Source organism: Camelus bactrianus, chromosome 8 (genome assembly GCF_048773025.1).
Source record: "Camelus bactrianus isolate YW-2024 breed Bactrian camel chromosome 8, ASM4877302v1, whole genome shotgun sequence".
Lineage (NCBI taxonomy): Eukaryota > Metazoa > Chordata > Mammalia > Artiodactyla > Camelidae > Camelus > Camelus bactrianus.
Genome location: NC_133546.1, coordinates 2,437,231 through 2,456,672, shown reverse-complemented (window position 1 = coordinate 2,456,672; position 19,442 = coordinate 2,437,231). Strand labels below are relative to the sequence as shown.

General features: G+C 53.7%; 1 protein-coding gene across 14 annotated transcripts in view; it reads right to left on the bottom strand.

Moving 5' to 3' along the window:
* Positions 1-19,442, bottom strand: part of RPS6KA2 (ribosomal protein S6 kinase A2) — a 375,962-nt gene that overhangs the window by 62,322 nt on the left and 294,198 nt on the right. For 10 of the 14 annotated variants that reach the window (XR_012508489.1, XM_074368009.1, XM_074368013.1 and 7 more), the window contains 4 exons: positions 18,173-18,254; positions 5,514-5,594; positions 2,861-2,940; positions 2,455-2,607 (listed from right to left, as the gene is read on the bottom strand). Coding sequence is in view for 13 of the 14 variants with exons in the window: in XM_074368009.1 (XP_074224110.1) it covers positions 2,455-2,607; positions 2,861-2,940; positions 5,514-5,594; positions 18,173-18,254 (396 nt within the window). In the remaining variant the exon portion in view is untranslated. The remainder of the gene's footprint in view (positions 1-2,454; positions 2,608-2,860; positions 2,941-5,513; positions 5,595-18,172; positions 18,255-19,442) is intronic. The other 4 variants (XM_074368011.1, XM_074368012.1, XM_074368020.1 and 1 more) reach the window with 1 other exon arrangement.

Below are 19,442 nucleotides of genomic sequence, written 5' to 3'. Positions count from 1 at the left end.
CCAAGCGCAGCCTCAGCTCAGCTCTGCTCTGCAGACGGCGGCTCCCGACAAGCCTCCTCCGGCTCCTGCGAAGGGAACTTGAGTTCTCCTTGTAGTTTTAGGACCAGTGATGGGGAGGAGATGCCCCACAAAGACGACTTACTGGGCCTCGCGGGCAGAGCGCGTGGCCGAGTTCCCTCCCCGCCCGCGTCGCCCACAGACCACGCCGCTCTGGAGCGCAGACCCGGGCGAGTGTTCTAACATGAGTGCTTCCGATGTACCACTCTGACATGTGCATCCAAGCCACACCGAAGTCTCTGCTGAAAACACGTCTCCAGCCTCACTCCTCCTCCCTCCACATCACATCCTCACCCCGGGTTTTGGGCAGACCAGTCACCTGTCTGCCCAAAGTGAGATGTGCTCTCCCAAACACAGCACACTTGTGTGGAGTCGGCAGCGGCCCCTTGCCCGGGAGGCTGGTGGGAGAGGCACCCTGATTAACCCGAGGAATTAAAACACACACGCGGCCTCGGCACCCAGCGCACCTTACGGTTATGGTCTCCCTGATGCTCCCCGCCCTGGTGGTGGTGAGAACCAGCACCAGCACGTAAATCTTGCAGTCACCTTGCTAGGAAGCCAGATGGTATCAGAAACCATTTTTTTTACCTTCACCTTGAGAAATCAATATCACAGAGACTAGAAATCCACGTCATTACTGACTTCTCTCTGAAGGCAGACGTAGGAAAAATCAATACACAATCAGAAGCTTGCCCGGTAAGGTCGTAGTTAGAGTAAAGGCCGTTCGGGGAACTAAACGGTGAAAAATGCAGATGGTGCACATCACTCTCACAAAGGGACGCTTCCCAGTGGAGCCAGGACGACCCCCTCCCAGGACCTGGACGGAGGCATCTGGGTGCTGCCAACCCTCGCTGCCCCTCCGGCCTCTGGGGCCTCCTGTTGTATCTTCCACACTCAGCCAGCACCTTTCCTCGTGGGTGTTTCTTTTCTAAACTGGCCAACAAGCTCAGTGGGCTTCCCTGCAGCCCAGTCCTGTGGCTGACGAATTCTCTTCCACCTGACGCTGCCTGTCCTGCACGTCACCACCACGGCAGTGGCTGCAGCTTGCTGCTCAGAGCCGGCTGTGCTTCTCTCCTTGTCCCTTATTTAGGGCACGTCTCTGTGTGGCCCCCACGTGCAAGTGACAAATAGTTTCTCCACGGGAATGAAACACCCCCGGCCGTAAGTTCTTCCAGCCAGCCGGACGCTGACCAACACACACGAGGATGCCGTCCAAAAGACTTGCTGAAAAGGGAACCAAAGGAAAATACTTTCCATGTTTCCATGGGCTCCAAGATGCTGTCGAGCCCACGATGGACAACTTTACTTTTCCTCTGAAATAAAGGGTCTTATGGGAGACACATGTTCCCATTCTGAGGTGTTACAGGGCTTTTTGCTAATTATTGCCCCCTTTTTGGTCAAGAAACTCACAACAGGGTGTGTCTTCCTGATGCTGGACAAACCAATGGCGTGACTTTCTGTCAGGACGGGCGAGGCGGGGAGGGGGCAAAACAACAGGGTCAGACGAGACGCTGGCCGATGTCAGTGATTCGGCATCTCTTAAAACGTGAGCACAGCTGGGAGGCAGGTTGCGGGACCAGACACCTGACTCCAAAGGGCTTTCTGGAGAACCTGGTTCTGACTCTTCCAGCCCATGTTTTCAGCCTATATTGCAAAGAGCCCAGGACATCACTGGGGCCGTTGCCCGAGGTCTCGGGGGTCCCGCTCCTGCCCCACCTTGACTGACTGTTCACTCCGGAGTTTCATACAGGATGGAAGGATCTGCTGTAAGAGTGGGCGGTGGGGAAAGGGGGCGGGCAGCTTGTCCCCACTGTTAGAGTCCAAGGTAAACCATGGTGCTGGAGTATTGCTGCGTCAGAAGGATCGGAACCCTGTTCTGTGCAGTGTTACCTTGCTGTCACCTTTTGTCACCCTTGGTTCTTAGAAAGGAGCACTGCACGCAGTCACCAGGATTAAACCCCAGTGCTATCACTGCCCCCAGCAGAGGCTGGCTTTCCATCCGATGAAGCAGGGGCCAGACAGCTGTCACATCGTGCTTTGTGACATTCTGGAAAGTTCCTGGGTCAGGTATGGGGGGGGGTTAAGGATAAACCCTCGGGGGGAGGGTATAGCTCATGTGGTAGAGCGCATGCTCAGCATGCTAGAGGTCCCGGGTTCAGTCCCAGCACCTCCTCGAAGCAAAAATCAATGAATAAACCTAATTACCTCCCCCTCGGAAAACAAACAAAACAAGGATAAACCCTGGGGCTGTGAAGTGGCTGGGGGTCGTGGAGATGTCACGTGTGAAGGCCTAACTGTATGCTCTGACACATCTCCCAGGACGAGTGGTCAGCGTATTAAAAGCATCTTCCTACGATGGAAATTGAGATGTTGAGAAATCGTCTTCCCTGCCATTACCAGGAGCCAACCTTCTGTTCCATCCGCTTGGCACAGGGTAGGAAACAGAGGGCGGCGGCAGGTCCAGAGCTCCACGGGGGTCTGGGGGAGGGTCCGTTGTCTTAAGGTCTTCCAAGGACAACAGATTTCTTCTCTGTGCATCTTGTGAGACTTCTTTAAAACAAGTACACACACATACACAACACTATATACCCCCCACACCAAACACACACACCATACACCCCCCACTACCCACCACACACACACACGCAGGTACACAGACTCACACATCATGCACACAGACACCACACACACATTCCAGTGCACACACGCAGGTGCATGCACACATACCCCCACCCCTCCCCAGGGCTCTCCTGTCCCTCTTTGTCCCTTGAATTCTAGGCAGAAACCCATACCCCTTGTTTACCTCTTTGGAGAGCCTGGTGAAGAGGTCCCCTCCGCGCAGGAAGTCCAGAATCAGGTAGAGCTTTCCCTCTGTCTGGAAGGCTGTGGAAGGAGAGTTGAGCAGTTCAGCACTGAGGTCCCCTGGGGTGGGGGTCACTCCCTTGGGCCCAGACAGTGCAAAAAGGCCCTCCCTCTTTGGCTCAAACAACACCGTGTAATCTGTAATGCTGGGTCATTCCACAAACAGGACTGAGGCCAGGCTCGAGGTGGCTTCCTGGGGCCAAACTCGGGGAAAGGGAGCTGCAGTGATGAGTTCTGTCCCTTTCACTTTTATTAAGGGTCTGGAGTGGGCGGGACGGGGGTGTAGAGCTCAGTGGTAAAGCCTGTGCCTGGCATGCATGAGGTTCTGGGTTCAATCCCCAAGACCTCCATTAAAAAATGAAAAGTCTCTGAAAATAACATAAAATAAAACAAAATAAAATACAAAGGTTCTGCACGGCAAAGTATACCATCAACAAAACAGGCGAGCTATGTAATGGGAAAAAATTTGTAAATATCTAAGACAGGACTAACATGCAAAACATGTAAACCCCACACAGCTCAACAGCAAAACAACAACAAAGACAAAAAAGAAAGAGAGCTGGAGGTTATTTCTCCTCACTCCCTCCCTCGTTCCTTCCATTTTTAATCACAAAGGGGATGGAAAGGCCCCTGAGAACCGTGTTTGAACCTCCCCACTTGCTCTCACTGCCACCACCGCTAACACTGGGCTTCGGGGACGACATGTCTCGTTGGAGAGTCGGCTTCGCTGTGAGGTGCCTGGGGAGGAGCGGGGCGATGGGGCCGGCGGCGGACGGGTCTCCCTCCGTCTGGAGCTGCATCTGCAGCTCTCGGTCGTCCACCACGTGCTCCTTCTTTTACGCCGCGTTGATGACCAGGGTGACCAGCAGCCCGGCTCCCTGCGCCTCGTGGCAACGGGGCTCATGTTTAGGTTTGGTCACTGTGTGCCGCTGCCACGGGCAGTGGCTCACGTCCCAGCGCCGGTCCCCACCACCAGCACGTGGCTCCGTCGAAGGGGGCCGCGTGCGCACGAGGGCCAGGAGAAGCTGACCACGTCACTACTGGACGGTCAGCGCTGCTGCTGCTGGTCTCTCGTCTGGCATCTGTTTTGTACACCCAGGAAATACGGCTGGGAGGGGTCCCGACACCCCACACACTTGGAAACTTTTCCTTTTCTAAAAAAAAGTAAATTACTAAAAGCAGGAGAAATGTTGGGGTTTGGGGAAGGTGAGCCTCTAGCTAGAAATCCCTTTGTCAGAGCTGTGTGCACTGTAGCCTGGACTGCTGCTCTGTCCGAGGGCTCCACGGGCATTTGGAGATCAAGTGTTTTCTGATCCATCACAGAGGTAACGTGGGCAATGCGTTCAGACATCTCTGCAAGACCCCGGCTCATAGATCTTTCAGAAAAATGCCCTGGAAACCCGTCGAAATGGCAGATGGGACAGGATCTGACGTCAGCACAACAGCAGGGTAGTGGCAGCAGCATGAGAGGGAAGGCGGAACCTCCCCCGACCGGGACCTGAGGGCCCCTGCCCGAGGCCGGGGACGGGGGGACTGGGTGGGGGCGTCCGTCACCAGCCGCCAGCCGGCGAGCTCGCATCCCAGTTGGCAGCTACTGTTTTCGAAAGGGTAGACCACGTACTTTCTAAAGACCTTCTAAATTGTGTTCTTAGTAACAGCAGAGGTTCTCGGCGCGGAGGGTGTAGCTCAGTGGTAGAGCACATGCTTAGCATGCACAAGGTCCAGTCCCTCCATTAAAAAAACAAACAACAAAAAAGCCTTAAAAAAGAAGTTTACCAGCAAAGAGCTCTGCCCTCCAGCCTCTGGGCGTGTGTTCACTCTGGTTTGTGTACACGTAACGGCCAGCCTCCCCCGGCTCCGCCCAGCCCGGAGTCTCCAGACCCACAGGTACCGGGTCGGTTCTGGTTCTGCTCTGTGCTCCTCCCGCGTTCATCACTCAAGTTGCACGACTGACTCGCCCGCAGTCAGGCATGACTCCGGATCACCACCTCACTATTTCTAACTTCAAGATCTGACTACTGCTTTTCAGAGGGGATGACGTGGCAGGAAGCGAAGAGGCATCACCTGGCACCGCAGATCCGCGGCCTCAGAAATCAGAACTATTCCATCTGAGTCTCAGTTTTCTCTTTGAAAACTGGAAATGATAATCTACTTGAAAGGACGTTTTGGGGCTCAAAGAGCTACAATCTTTAAAATGCTTAAAACATAGTATTCACTTAAAATGTAGGTGGTGTCACCATTCCGGTTTAGAGGAACCACTGGGTCATAAGCATTTTATTCTGAAACAACACAAAAATATGGTGTAGATTCATCCAGGTTGAGACTTTTTTTTAACCATTTTATCAGTGATGATTTAATGAACAGTAACTTCTCACTCTCTCAGACTAGGTCTTTGAGATGGAAACAGGGCACCTTCCTCCATCAGAGAAGAAGCAACCAAGAGACTAAGGCGCTGGGGGGACAGCCCTACCCCAGACAGGGTGGCGCTGAGACCAGGAGGGGCCTCTTACTGTTCTTCCAGTTTCCTCTGATTTGGGGGCGGGTTGCTCTAGGTCTTCTCAAAAGTAGGCCATTTTTTAAAAAACTCCACTTACCATAATGAAGCTTCACAATGAACGGGTGATTCACTTCTGCCAAGATGTCTCTCTCCATCTTCGATCTGACTCGGTCTCGAACTGCAAGACAGAGAAATGAAAGCTTTCAGAGGCAGGAATTAGATTCTGGAGAACATGGAATACAAGACAGCTAGACATTCATACTTGCGCCCAAACTTTCATCACAAAACTTTTCAAGCCTATACGAAGGCCGTAAGAGTAGTTTAACGATCAGCCCTAAATCCCCGCCCTGGGTTCAACGGCTGTTCACATTTGATACGTTCCCTCTACCTCCCCACACATACACACATTTTAGACAAAAATCTGATGGCAAATTGTCGACGCCGTGACACTTGACCCTCAGGTGCATTTGCATCTCCTAAGAAAAGGACACTCTGTGTAACCCTGACATGCCTGTCGCCCCTAAGGAAACTAACCATCATTCCACAACCTCCTCTAATGTCCAATTCCTGCTCAGATCCGGCCCCCCAACCGTGTCATTTACAGCTCTTATTTTTTCCAACCTAGCAGTTAGTCAAGGTTCACCCATTGTATTTGGCTGTTGTATTTCTTTACTCATCTCGCTTCTAGAATAGATTGGCCCCACATCCTCCCTCCACCCCCATGCTCTCCGTGGACTTCCGGGCAAGTCCAGGGCGGTTTTCTCACAGGCTGTCTGGGTGCGTCTGGCCGCTGCTTTGCTGTTGCCGTAACTCCTGTTTTTCTCGTAAGCCGAGATGAGGTCCGTGCACGAGTGAGGCTAAACTTTTTTGGCAAAAACACCCCCCGGGTGATGCTGTGTGCCTTCAGCTGCGGCAGCTGGGGGTGGGTGCGGTGTTACCCTTGCTCAGTGACGCTGACTGTGACTGGGTCAGGGCGGCACGCCATCGGTCCCTCGTTGTAAGGATGCGTACATCCCTCCGTATGTAACAGGTAACCCGTGGGGTGATATTCTGGTATCAAATGACCCGTGGGTTCCCTAACACCCTTCATCCAGTGGTGTCAGCTTGTGCACGTGGTCTTTGCTTCCAGCTTTAGGGCTAGAAGACGGCATTTTCTCATTTCTGACGCAGCTAGAGAGCGAGAGGAAACCTCCTTCTCTCTCCCCCCGAGGGCAAGGCCTGCGGATTCTTTACAACGTGCGTGTATTCTAACCAGTTACAACAGTGTTCTTTTTGGTGTTGGCACTGTCCAAAGTTTAGCCACCTGGGAACATGCATGGAATTAGTTTTGAGGCAAAAGTAAACAAAAACAAACAAAAGCATCACCTGAGAACAAGAACAACTCCAAGGTCCCCACAAGCAAGTCGGTACCAAGAGCCCTCACACGTTCCCACGTGAGCAAAGGCAGGATTTCCCCCAAGTATTCGTACATGTGACAATTATGATAAATACCACATTATGGGCCAGATATTTAAGTCGTCCGTATTTTAGCCTTATGATATATACTTTTAAAGTTTCATTTAAGAAGTCCTTCCCAAAGGATGGCTATAATGAAAAAAAAAAACACCAAAAAAATGGAGAATAACAAGCACTGGTGAGGAAGTGGGGATGCCGGTGGGAGTGTAAAACGGTGTGGCCGCTGTGGCAAACCGCTGGCAGTTCCTCACACAGTCAGACAGAGAAACGCCACCTGACCAAGCAGCTCTGCCCCAGGGACGCACCCCGGAGAGCCGGAAACAGGAATGCCTACGGACGCCTGTGCGCCCTCATCCACAGCAGCACTAGTCACAAGGCCAAAAAGGTGGAAGAACCCGAGCGCCCATGGAGAGGTGAGGGCTAAACAAGAGGCAGTCTGCCTGCGCAGACGAATGTTACTCAGCCCTAAAAAACACAATCTGACCCAGGCTACAGCAGGCGCACACCTTGAAAACACTGTGCTGAGCCAAGCAAGCCAGACACAGAAGGACAAATACAGCGTGATTCTGCTCACGTGAGGTCCCGGGAGGAGTCAGACTCAGGACAGGAGGCGGATGGGTGCCAGGGCGGGGGAAGGGGGCACAGCTTAGCGGGGACGGAGAGTCTGCCCCGGGCGACCTGAGAGGCGGGGGCATAGACAGTGGTGACAGTTACACAACATCATGACTGTACTTTATGCCACTTACGACGGTTAAAATGATCAACATCATGTTAGGGGTATTTCATGGCAATTTCAGAAAACAGAAGCCCTCCCCTCCATCACTGGGCAGTCTCCGGGTTTTGCTCCGTGAGCTCCCGTTTCCCGTCCCACCCTCGGGGCTCAGGCTCCCGGAGCCACTCACTTCGCCACGAGGCCGCTCCCCGCGGTGGGGCCGTGGCTTGGAGCCCGCCGGTGGGGCGGTGAGCCCGGGACTGACGGCCAGCCGCACGCCGGCTCCGTCTCCCCCGGGTCACGGTGGGGGCTCCCTGCCCCGGTGCTTGTCTGCAAGTCGGGGTGACGACGGCACCCGCCTCATGGGCTTCGATGAGAACGATGACTCAGCAGTGCCGGCCCCAGGCCTGGGCTGCGCCAGCCCCTGTCACCGGCCGAGGTGGCTTTACTGCAGTCAGATGTGGGGCTTCCTTTGGTCTGTCCCTCTGCTTCGCTGCTCGGCTGCTCCTGTCACGACATCAGACCCCCGTGCCTGCCCCCGATACCCCCTGGGCTCTAGAAGGGCTGTGGCTGGTGCGCAGGAGGCAGGCACCTGGAAGCAGCAGCCTGGAGCCCCGACTGTCAAGAGAGCAGCACTGAGAGCCCCTCTGAGCAGCTGCGGTGGGGACCCCCGGCCCCACCCCGCCGCGGACCCGAGCCGCCTCCGCGAGCTGGAACCCTCCTCCGATGCCTCTCGGCTCCTGGGCTGCATCCTCAGCCTCCGTGCAGCAGAGCAGGCCGGGAAGGGCCTGCGGGGGACAGTCGGCCACCCCAAGCCACAGCCTCCTCGGGGAGAAGCCCTGCTCCACCCCCGCCCCCAGGATGTGATCGGGTGAAGCCGTGGCAGGGGAGGGGGACACTGTCCCTACCCCCTTCTTGTTGCTCCCTTGCCGACCCACTCCTGGACTCTGGTGACGATCATCTAAACACCCTCCAACAGGACTGACGCTCTCAGCGCCGCGGCCAGGCCACTCCGGGGCGAGGAGGGCTGCGCAGTCACGTACCTGACTGCAGGATTCGTCACGGAAAACAGAGGCCGTCAGAAGCCCGGCGGAAAAATTAGAAAAAGAGGTCTCACATTCAAATTTCCAAGGCGCTCTCCAGTTACAGTGGAGAAATAAGTATCTATTTCCTCCTGACATTTTACAGAAAAAATAAATCCCAGCTCTATGAAAGAGTTAAGCTTAAAAAAAAAATCAAGCTGTAACAGTAACAACAAAGAGGAATCCTCATCAGATGTCTGCGTGGGAATCTTCGTCTTTTTTTTTTTAATAAAAGCAGTGGAAGAAATGACATAGGAAAGACCGACAGACTGAGTTACAAAACAGCAAATTCCCATCCAAAGGATCATAAAATGAAAAGGCAAACAAAAAATTGGGAGATTATTTGAAACAGAAAAAGGGCCAGGAGCCTAAAAAAACACAATAGCTAAATATCCTTATTACGTCTGAAACAACAGAGGAGAAGCAAGGCCCCAGGCCTGGCAGAGCAAACACGTCGGTCTGGGGAAGACGCCCTCACAGACGTGTTCTGTCGGACGGGCTCCCGGGCATAAACTGGCAAAACACACACGTTCGGTCCAGGCTGGCAGGGAACAGAATGGCCGTGTTGACCCCGGGCAGGATCTTATCCCTGCAGACGACTAGCCAGGGAAGAGTCCGGGCCAAGCTCACACGAGGCCGAATGATGGCTGTCACACAGGCGGTGCCCTTCCGATGTGAAACAACGGTGTGAGCCCAGCTCTCCAAAGGGCACCGGCGGGATCTCTGGTCTGCGCAAGTTCCGGCTCTGTGGGGCAGAGCTGGCGCCCTGGCCTCACCACGGCCCGCTCTTGGTGGTGCGGTCACTCACGGGCCACCAGGGACGCAGCGAGGGGCCTGGAACACTAACTCTGCCAACTGGCGGGCAGCTGTGGGGTGGTCCTTCTGCCAGGAAAGAAACTGGCACCAGGATCCTCGTGTTCTGATGCCGGGAACATGCAAGCTGCCCCCTGACGGCCAAGGCGTCCAAGGGGTTTTGACTCCTTAGATCGAGAGGCAGGAAAAGAGAGAGCCCAGAGAGACAGCTGCTTCGCTCTTCCCTTGGAACGCTGTCAGCGCGCCACAGCGCCCATGAGACACTCAGGCCAGCCGAGGCGAAACGGCACCAGCACCTCCCGCTGGCTGGTTCCAGGGAGTCTGGATCGGGTGGGGGTGATGCTACAGACGCGAAAGCCCGAATGTTCCAGGCTCCTTTGACATTCACTAATGAACCGGAGACGCTGGGGATAAATTAAAATGTTTTGTACTTCAAGTCAACCCTGTACCGCGGCTAACCTGCGACGTGGAGGATTCGGGTGCCGTGGTTTCCATGGCTGCTTTGCTCTGTGAGGGAATCCACACCTCCGAGGGCCAGCAGTGACCTTCAGGTGACCTTCGTGTGCCCTTGAGCCTTCCCGGCCCAGGGCCACCCCTGGAGCTGAGATGAAGGTGGGGGCACCTAGAAATCTGTCCCACCAGAAGGGCCCGTTTCCCGACCAGGAGAGCAGGAGGAAGCACACGGTGGAGTACCCTGGTGGACACACTCACTGCAAACCAGAGCTACTTTCTGGAAACTGCCCCACCCCTTCTTGTTCTTTGGGTCGGGCCACGTCCTCACGACTTCCAGCCCCGCGCGCCGTCGGACAGCTCCAGGTGCACCCACTCCTGAGTGCGCCCGAGGAAGTCAGGGCGCAGGACGTGCCAGCCTGGTGAGCTTCCTCCCTCAGCCTCTTGACCTGTTCTGGATTTCTAGGAGTTAAAAAGTGGCCAGTGTGCCTTTGAGCCCTAACAGAATGTCTCAGTGCCCGCAGCCCTTTGAGAGCTCCAGCAAGTGAGAAACCAAAACGCAAGCCGGTCCCTTCTGCCAGCCAGCCTGGCGGTTCTGAACCTTGAGGCTACCTCTGAGTTCCTACGTTCCTCACCCTGCTGGAGTCACCAGACTCTCTGTAAAATGGTCACTACATGCTCAACACAGCCTCCTAGAGCCGGTCAGGAGACGCTCGTGAAATTGACGGTGAAGTCCGTGACCACCGCAAACGTCTAAGAGGAACCGTGCATGGGCTCTGGAGGATGGGTTTACGTAGCAGGGCTCCATCTGCGAGGAGGCTGGACCTGAAAGCCTCTCTTCAGAGCTGAGCACCACTGCCCGCATCTGTCTGGTTTTTAAGTGATCTCCACCAATCCGCATTACTTTGGTATATATCATGCCGTAGCACGTTGTACTGCGTTACCTTACATTAGAGTATTAAGGGTATTTCAAAAGAAAACTAAGGATAAGACACACACAAGTGGCTCCTATCGGTCGTGGTGAAGGTGAGGGCTGACCGGCCAGGAAGCGCGCCTCGGAGAAGCACGGGGGTCGGGGGGTCGGGGCGTGAGCGAGGAGCAGCTGCAGCCCTCGAGGACAGCGGGGCACAGGGCCACACACACGCACACACCGCGCATGGCTGCGTCCGCAGGCGGCTGCAGTCACGGGGAGGCCTAAGCCTTTTAACCTGAGTCCTGTCGGTGATGAACTCAGGCTCTGCCAGCTGAGTGACCACACTTACCACTTCCCACCTTTGTCCCCCAAACCCTACCAGGTCGGAAGTTATACCCCAAGTGGCCTCCTGCATGCAGAACACAAATCCATCTTCACACAGTGTCTTCTAGCCTTCAAAGGTCTAATTCATAGTAAAGGGGCCTCCCAGGAGAAGCTTTGTTGCTAAACATTTGGTGGCCAAAACTTTGTACTGGTTGTTACTCCAGAAAAAGGAAGGAGGAAAACCATGAATAATGAAAATAAAAGATGGCAACCACACTGATGATCACATCAGGCACAACTCCCCAAGACTGGTCTTCTAATTTCTCTACACTGAACTATTTAAAAGAAGACTGACATGGTTATTTAACTCACTTCTTTACCAGAGAATCTTTCTGTGGCTAAATCTTCAGCCTGTAACAGGGCAGGACTCTCCGCGGTCTTCCCAGGACAGACCCCCGCGCCACAGCAATGTCGTCCACCTGCCCCTCGTCTGGAGAAAAGCTTTAGTCTCCCAGGCCTCCCCGAGTTCCAGAGAGTACATGGAATCAGGGAAGCGAGGAAATGCAGAAAGAAAGGAAAGCCGTCAAGCAAGACGCAATAGCCTTAGTTCAGCCACTAAACAAAGTCAGGGGCCTCCAGTTCCTCCTCAGGGGCCACAGATAATATTCTAAGCCACGTCCTTTGAGCTGTTTTGCAAATACTGGAACCCCCACCAGGTGGAAGAAGCTAACTGTGTGCTGCCCACAAGCACGTGGCCCCCAGACTGGTTGGAACCAGAAAGCTGACGATGTTGACCCCTGATGACCTCACCGCCAGCCCATCAGGAGCACGTCCACGCGCTGATCACGCACCCACAGCCCCCTCCCTCGCCCTGTCTTAAACCCTTCCCTGAAAGCCTTGGGGAGTCTGGGTCTTCTAAGCACTAGCGCCAGACCCCTTGCTTGGCGCCTGCAGTAAGCGCTGCACTTCCCTTCACCACCACCCGGGGGGCAGCAGGTTGGCTTCCCTGCGTGGGAGCGAGTGGTCCCGAGTTTGGTTCAGCAGCAAGCTTACTAAGTTTTCATATTTACAGGCATTAAAGATGCAAATAGTGAAAAAAAATCTATTTCCTACTTTTTATTTGCAGTGAGAAATGCAATTTGGGTAGAAATAAACGTAGAAAGTGCCCCAAGGCCCACAGGCGGTGTGCAACAGCGCGCCAGGACGGCGCGGACGCACTACCTTCTGTCTCTGACCATCTGCTGGGAAGACCCTTCCCCTGAGCAGTAACCCCCTGAGTGCGGCTGGGCAGGAGGGGGCTTCCTCCAGCCACACGGTTTAGGGGTGAGTGGCTTCACTGTGTTGTGCCTCAGTTTCCTCATCTGCACAATGAGGATAATCGTACCAACGCGGGCACTTCCGAGCGCGTGGCGTTTGCCTTCCTCCCGCCTCCCGGGAATTCACAATCATCCAAGCGTGAGTCAGACGACATGAATGAGTTAGCACGGAAAAAAATCTGTTCGGACTAAGGCACCAGTCGGAGCTTAGCTTCTAAGTCAGTGTTTTTAAACAAAGCATCTCAGCCTAAGAGAAAAGGAAATAAAAAGCGCTGGAAACCTCATTCTGAGGCTTGAAAGCAAGGGGGCGACTCTGACGAGGGCTGCTTCAGGAGGGAGTCCTCGACATGAGGTCACGCGTTTCCTCCTGGCCGCCCTACACTCCCGCGGCCCTCGCGCACCCGTGGGCCCCGTGCGTGACGGACCCAGGGCTCTCCTTGAAGAAGGGAGACAGGTAGCGAGCCTGGGCTGCGCCCGACACCCTGACGCTCGGGAAGCGCCGTTCAGGTCCGTTTCTCTCTTCTCTCCCGGCCGGACCCCCACAGTTACCCCACCAGGGCTGCCGAGGAACACAAGTGACCACCACAGTCTGTTACTTGCTTCACTTGCTAAACAAAGAGATTTTGCCAGAATCATTTTTTTTCCCTTTAGAATCACGGGACTCAACTTACTTCCTTCAAAGCAGGGGATGTGTCTCACCTTTGGGCTTAGAAAGTTGACTTAGCAGGAAAACAGCTGCAAAACGAGTTAGGCAGGGACGCACAGGTGACGGCCTACCAGAGAAGCGTCACTGCAGAGACACGTTTCATATAACAAGCTCTCTCCACATTTCAGTGCTCACTGAAACGAGGGAAGTCCCCACAAGGAGCGGCCCTGGGGGGTGTGCGGCCCCCAGCAGGGGCCGGCCGGCCTTAGGAGTTACCGGGGCTGGGGTGACTCACGGGACTGGCGGTCACTAACGCGGCCGCAGGCTCTCCACGCAGCTCGAGGAACCAGGCTGAACCAACGCCTAACTCTTTCTGGCCAGATGGCAGTTAATGCCCATCCCTCTTCCTCACTCCCCCGCTCAATCAGACCTAAACAAACCCAGACAAGAGGAGTCCTAACACACCCCTGGAGCCAATTTTCACGGAGAAAGGGACCAGAAATGGGTACAGTGGACACTGGACCCCGTGCCAGCTGCAATCTACATGCATCACTGCGTCCAGTCTTCACGTCGACAACGCCGTGAGGTGGGCCCTGTTACTGACGCCATCCACTGAGTGGGAGGCACTGGGGGTCAGGAGAGCTGCCCCAGGCTGACACTAGTCTAAGCTGCATGGGCCCCAGGGTCCAGAGTCTGTGCCCCAAGGCACCGCACCGGGGTCCTCTCGCTGGGACCACGCTACAGACCCCCGGAGTGGGGGTCGCCGAATCTCACACCCAGACCATGTCCAGACCAGCAGTTCAGGGGAGGTGACCTGAGTGGCCCCAGGCGTCGGCATGTTGTCGAAGCCCTGCAGGCAATTCCTGCTGGTGGCTAAGGCTGGGACCCACCATGTCAACATGAGTGACAGCCCCCACTTCCCACTCACTAAACAGGGACAGAGATCGGCTTGCTTCCCTCCTCGCCTCGTGCCTGGGAATAGGTTTACAGTCTTTAAAAACAATTTCTCTAATGGCACAAAGTGGGGGCGTCACCCTCTGGAATTCACTGTGTTTGGAACACACTGTGCAGAACTGCCACCTGCAATAACTCAGTGTTGAGTCACAGATACAGGAACTCTGGCAATTAGAGAAGTTGAAGACTTTAAAGGGTCCTTAAGTGACGAGGGACAAGCAGCACCCCCGCGGAGGAGGGCGGACAGCAGGTGGGGGCGGCGCATGCCTGCCAGCTCGTCACACCGAAGCAGCTGACATTTCCCTTAGAAATGGCGCGCCACCTCTCCGAGGGAAGGCGGGGCAGGCGCTGACAACTCCCAACGCATTTAAAGATGAAACAGAGCTGTCAGAGACGATTATCCGTTTGTCAAGTTGTTTGGAGTCCAAATGACAAAACGCGACTTCTGCACACGGGGCAGGCATCCGTGTTTTTGAGAAACAACCTGGAGTTTTACAATCATTTCCACAAGTCCTCCGCCCCCTTCCCATCTTCCCTTTTCAAACTGATTTCAGTCTTTATGCTCCTGGCGGTTCCCGAGGGAGGATGTCTGCGCTTTCGGGTGTCCTCGTGGGCGAGAGGACAGAGTAGCCGTCACCCTGGTCCTTTTCTCCCTTTCACCGTCTTCCGAGTCACTAATTAGCCTGCAAACTGGTGATGTTGTGTGCACAGAGAACGGCTTATGGAATCTGTGAATCACTCAGGCTGACGGGGTGCAGAGGTTTGGAACGGAAACAGATCTAAACGACCCTTCGTCCCTCCCTCCTCCTTCCTGAGTGAGGAGGCAGGAGGGACTAGGGAGGTCAGGCGCCTCCTCGGAGGCCAGCGGAGACCTGGCCTCCGTTCTGCACGTGCTCGGTCCTCCTGCACGGGGTCCAAGCACCACCTCACCCAACACCATTATGTCAAACTCTCCTATTTTCTCTTAAGAAAGTAAGTTCCAACTGCATTTCAGGAAAAAAATCTATTCTTTAGTGATGGACCATTATCAAAAGCTGAAATAGGATCTGATGTAAAATAATGTTTGGTTTGAAAGCTGGCTTTTAAAGGAGCACAAGGAAGTGGGAAGGTTTTCTGGCTTTTTATGCTTGTATGACTCATTCTCACAATATAAAAATGACTTTATGCTCTCAAGCATATGGTTCCGGAATATTATACCAAATACCTTTACACCATACAGAGTCAAACATGTTTTACGTTTGTTGAAAACTTGAAATAGAGTATAGAGAAGAAAACAAAGGCTCCCAATAACCCAGTGACTGTTTTCGTTTCAGCACGTCTCCCACGAGCGTGGCACACATCCAGCATTGCACGTACACAGACATCTTCGTGTGCTGATGCGACACTTGTGCATTTAACAGTATCACCATTGTTCTGCACTCACAATTATACACCCTGCCTGTTCCGTGTAACCTTGTAGCAGGACCACCTTCACAAGGACACTGGACTGGATCATAAACAAATGTGCAACCCTGAGCACCCACGGAGGTGAAACCACAGACGGAGCATTTGCACAAGAGCTAAGAGGTCAAGGCTGAGGCTGACGGACTGGCTAGACAGGGACAACACTGCCCAGCTCCCTGGTTCCAGTTCCCGCCTCCGGAGCAGGGTGCACACAGAGGCACCACACCCCAACCACTGTCTCCTTAACCCCGTCAGCCCCCAGCAACCACTAAGCCACTTTCTGTCTCTGAGGACTGGCCCATTCTGGATGTTCCTATAAACGGAACCCTCCGATACGGGCACTTTGTGACAGCGTCTCTCACTTAGCATGTTTCCAGGTTCAGCCACGCTGGGGTGCACACCAGTATGTCACTTCTTTTTCATTGCCAAATAACATGCCACCGCATGGAGGGACCACACTTTACTTATCCACGAGTGGATGGAACCCGGGGTTGTTCTGCTTTGCGGCTACTGTGAATGAGCCAGCGCTGCTATGTGGACACTCACGTACGAGTTTTTGTGTAGACACGTACTCCCATTTCTTTTGGTGACACCCCGTGGAGTGGAAGCGCTGCGTCATGCAGTCACTGTGTGACCTCCAGGAAGTGCCAGAGACGCTGCTCACTTGTGAGCCCTTCAGTTGGCCCTGAACTAACACATGTCTGATTTGATTTCCTCTTCCTGTGGAGCCGACGCTGAGTGAAGAGACCATTACGTTCAAAACTGAGGATAGAAAGTCAAACCTGCTGTTTCCTGTGCATCTTCTAACACACAGCCCTTAAAATTTACATTATTATGAGGATCTTGAAATATCTGGTCAAGTCCAATTGACAAACAATTTCAGAAACATTATTATAACTATAATAAAATGTTCACATATACATACAAACATTCCTTTTCATATTCCTTTTCATTATAGGTTAACAAACAAAATGTTCACTACAGAGCACGACTTGAACAGTGCTGCTGAATTTAGAAGTCCAGTGTCTACAGTAAACTAGAATGCCTGCATCAGAGAGCCCACAACTCCCGCTTGCAGAAGAGAAACTGGGACAACCTGTTAAAAAAGTCAGATTCTAGGCTCTGCCCCTAGAGACTGTGACCCAGTGGGTCTGGAGTGGGGTCCAAAGGTCTATTTTTCATAACTTTCCCCAAACACACGTAGGTGATTCTGGTACAGACTCCAGTCTGGCCAAAGTGATCAGCTTTTGTATTTTCTTTTTTAAAAAATTAATTTATTTAAAAATTTTATTGAAGTGTAGCTGATTTACAGTGTTAGTTTCAGGTCGGCTTTGGGTCTCCTGACATCGGCTGGCCTGACACTGCCAGGCTGCCTCCTGTCTCCTCCAGGAGCACCTGCCCATCCTTCCAGACTTGCCGCACTCACCTTCCAGATCCTTCCTTTACGACGTCATCTGGAAGGACTCTCCTCTTCCTGTGTACGTACCTAAGACGCCGAGGTCTGGATCTGTTTGGTCGATGTGTCTGTTGTTCTCTATCATTGGTTATACGTGACTCAAAATATACCCTATTTACCAGCCCGACAGTAAGTGGCCTGAAGGCAAAGAATGGCCTGTTTTTTGTTCTGGCCCTGCACGTAGGTGCTGAAGACACTGTGATGTTTCAGACCTAAAAATTCTAGAGCTGCCTCGACACGTCTGAGTTGCACCACGAGCTCCCCACCCTCAATGGATACGCATCCCCTCAGAAGGAAAGGCCCCCCCCCCCCCCACTGGTTCCCTGTAAGCCAGCCTGGCTGTGCCCCGACCAGCCTTCAGCCCAGCAGCCTCCCGCTCCCCGCCAGCCCACAGAGCTCCTCAAACAGCCCATCACCTCCTCCCCAGAGCCAGCACCACCCCCCCTCACTTCTTCAGCCTGCGGCCCCGTGGGTGACCCGTGCAGGTGACTAATGACCCCGTGGTCTGCCCTGCCCAGGCCGGGTGGCAGGCGCTCAGCCTCCTCCCCCTACTTAGGACACGCGCCCACCCCCACGGGGGAAGAGGAGGGGATCGGGGCAGGCGGGGCTGATCTGTGCTGTTGGCTAAGTGGCCGTGGGCTGGGAGCGGAGAGCTCCTAGAACAGCTCTCTCTGGCCTGTGCTGTGTGCGTGTACTTTACCGGAGGGCAGGAGGGCAGGGGCTGGAGTCAGGTGCTGGACAGTATTTCGAAAACCCAGTCATCATGACGAAAGAGGAGTAATACACCGCGAATCACACTTTGTTGAAAGCTGAGCCATCCAGCCTGGCTGATGAATTTAGGCGACGTGCCGCCGGGCACAGCCGGCACGACCTGCCTTTCCTCTCCTCTCCCTTCGCCCTCGATGCTCGTCTCTCCCAGTGGCACGCCGGGGCGCAGGGTGCCAGGAAGGCTGGCACTTGCACAAGACGGCTCTCCCTCTGAAGACAGAGGAAATACTGCAGGGCTATGCTAAACATTCAGGGAAACGTTGGCATTGTGTGTTACCAGTCAGAGTAACGTGTTGAGAGCCAGAAATCATGCAGCTCTAAGGGAATGTCTCTTTCCTCCAATAATAAGCAGAGGGCAAACCACAGTTGCACATCTCAGCAAGGCGCCCTCCGGGACCCCTCCCCTTTCCCCGGGGCCCCTCACCTTTCAAGGTGGCCTTCTTAAGGACTTTCATCGCATAGAGCTGCCCGGCGTCGGACCCCTTGACCTTCCTCACCAGGAACACCTTCCAAAGAGAACACAGAACACCTGCGGTTGATAAGACTGCAAATTCATTCTCCTTATTTGATTTGACACGAGATACACAAGGGAGTACAGAAAACTCCAACACAATAAATACACGGCAGAAAAAATGAAACTGTAAAATCTTCTCCAGCAGACTCCAAAACGATCCAGACTTCCAGCAAGAGTTTTATCTAGTTTACTACAACCCAGAGAGGAACTGCATTGTGTTCGTATGAAGAATCATTGTTGTTTTTGGTACTGTTCACCTTCCCTGAGACATTTTATTTCAGAAGTAATACTGCCCTCCTTTTTTTAAAAAAAGATCAGTTGTTCAGAAAAACACACTATTCAAAAGTTTTAAGGGCGATCATTTGGTTTATTGTAAATACCACCTGTACACCCCCACTGAGGTCACCCCAAATGTCACCGCCAGTCACGGGACAGACTCCAGTTCTCAAGATGAGCTGAGTTCTCTTATTTTGAGCTTTTTCCACCTGAATTTTAGCTTTGAGTAGCTTGAGCTTACAGACAGCGTTCGTTTCTAGACAGCGCTCACATATATGCATGTGGACACTTAGCTCCACTTTATGAAGCTCATTTGCAGGTGTATCACAAAAGAAAACCAAAAGGAGAAAGAAGACAACTGTTTGAGGCAGGCTGAGCTTAGAAGTCATATTCATGATTATCAAACAAAACTAGTAAAAATACAAACTAACCTGGGTGCTGCTACCAGAAAAAACCTACTTTCCATGCAAATGAAGACAACAGTATTGCTTTAACTAGTAGTATGTGTGTGTCCAGGAGGCGCAGGTGATGCTGGCATGTGCCCTGGGGGGGTTGCCTCCCTCCCCCAGCCTCCTGAAGCCAGGAAGACCTGCCATCACAGATGCACGGGGTCCAGCTCCAGGAGCCAGCGGGAGGGGCTGGGCACCCACCACGGACAGAGACACAGCACAGGGACAAGGCGTGGGGGCAGGTGCGCGGGAACACAGGGTCTGATGCACCCGCAGACGAGCCTGTCCTGCTCACAGGAGACGGCTCGGTACCTCCCTGCAGACACAGCCCGCCGCTGTGTCTTAGTACCGGCCCCCACACTGCATTCTCGCTTCCCTCCTCCCATGCCTTACAAATGTACTGAACAGCCATTTCTGGAGACCACAACATTTTGAATACGGGTAATTTTGAATGG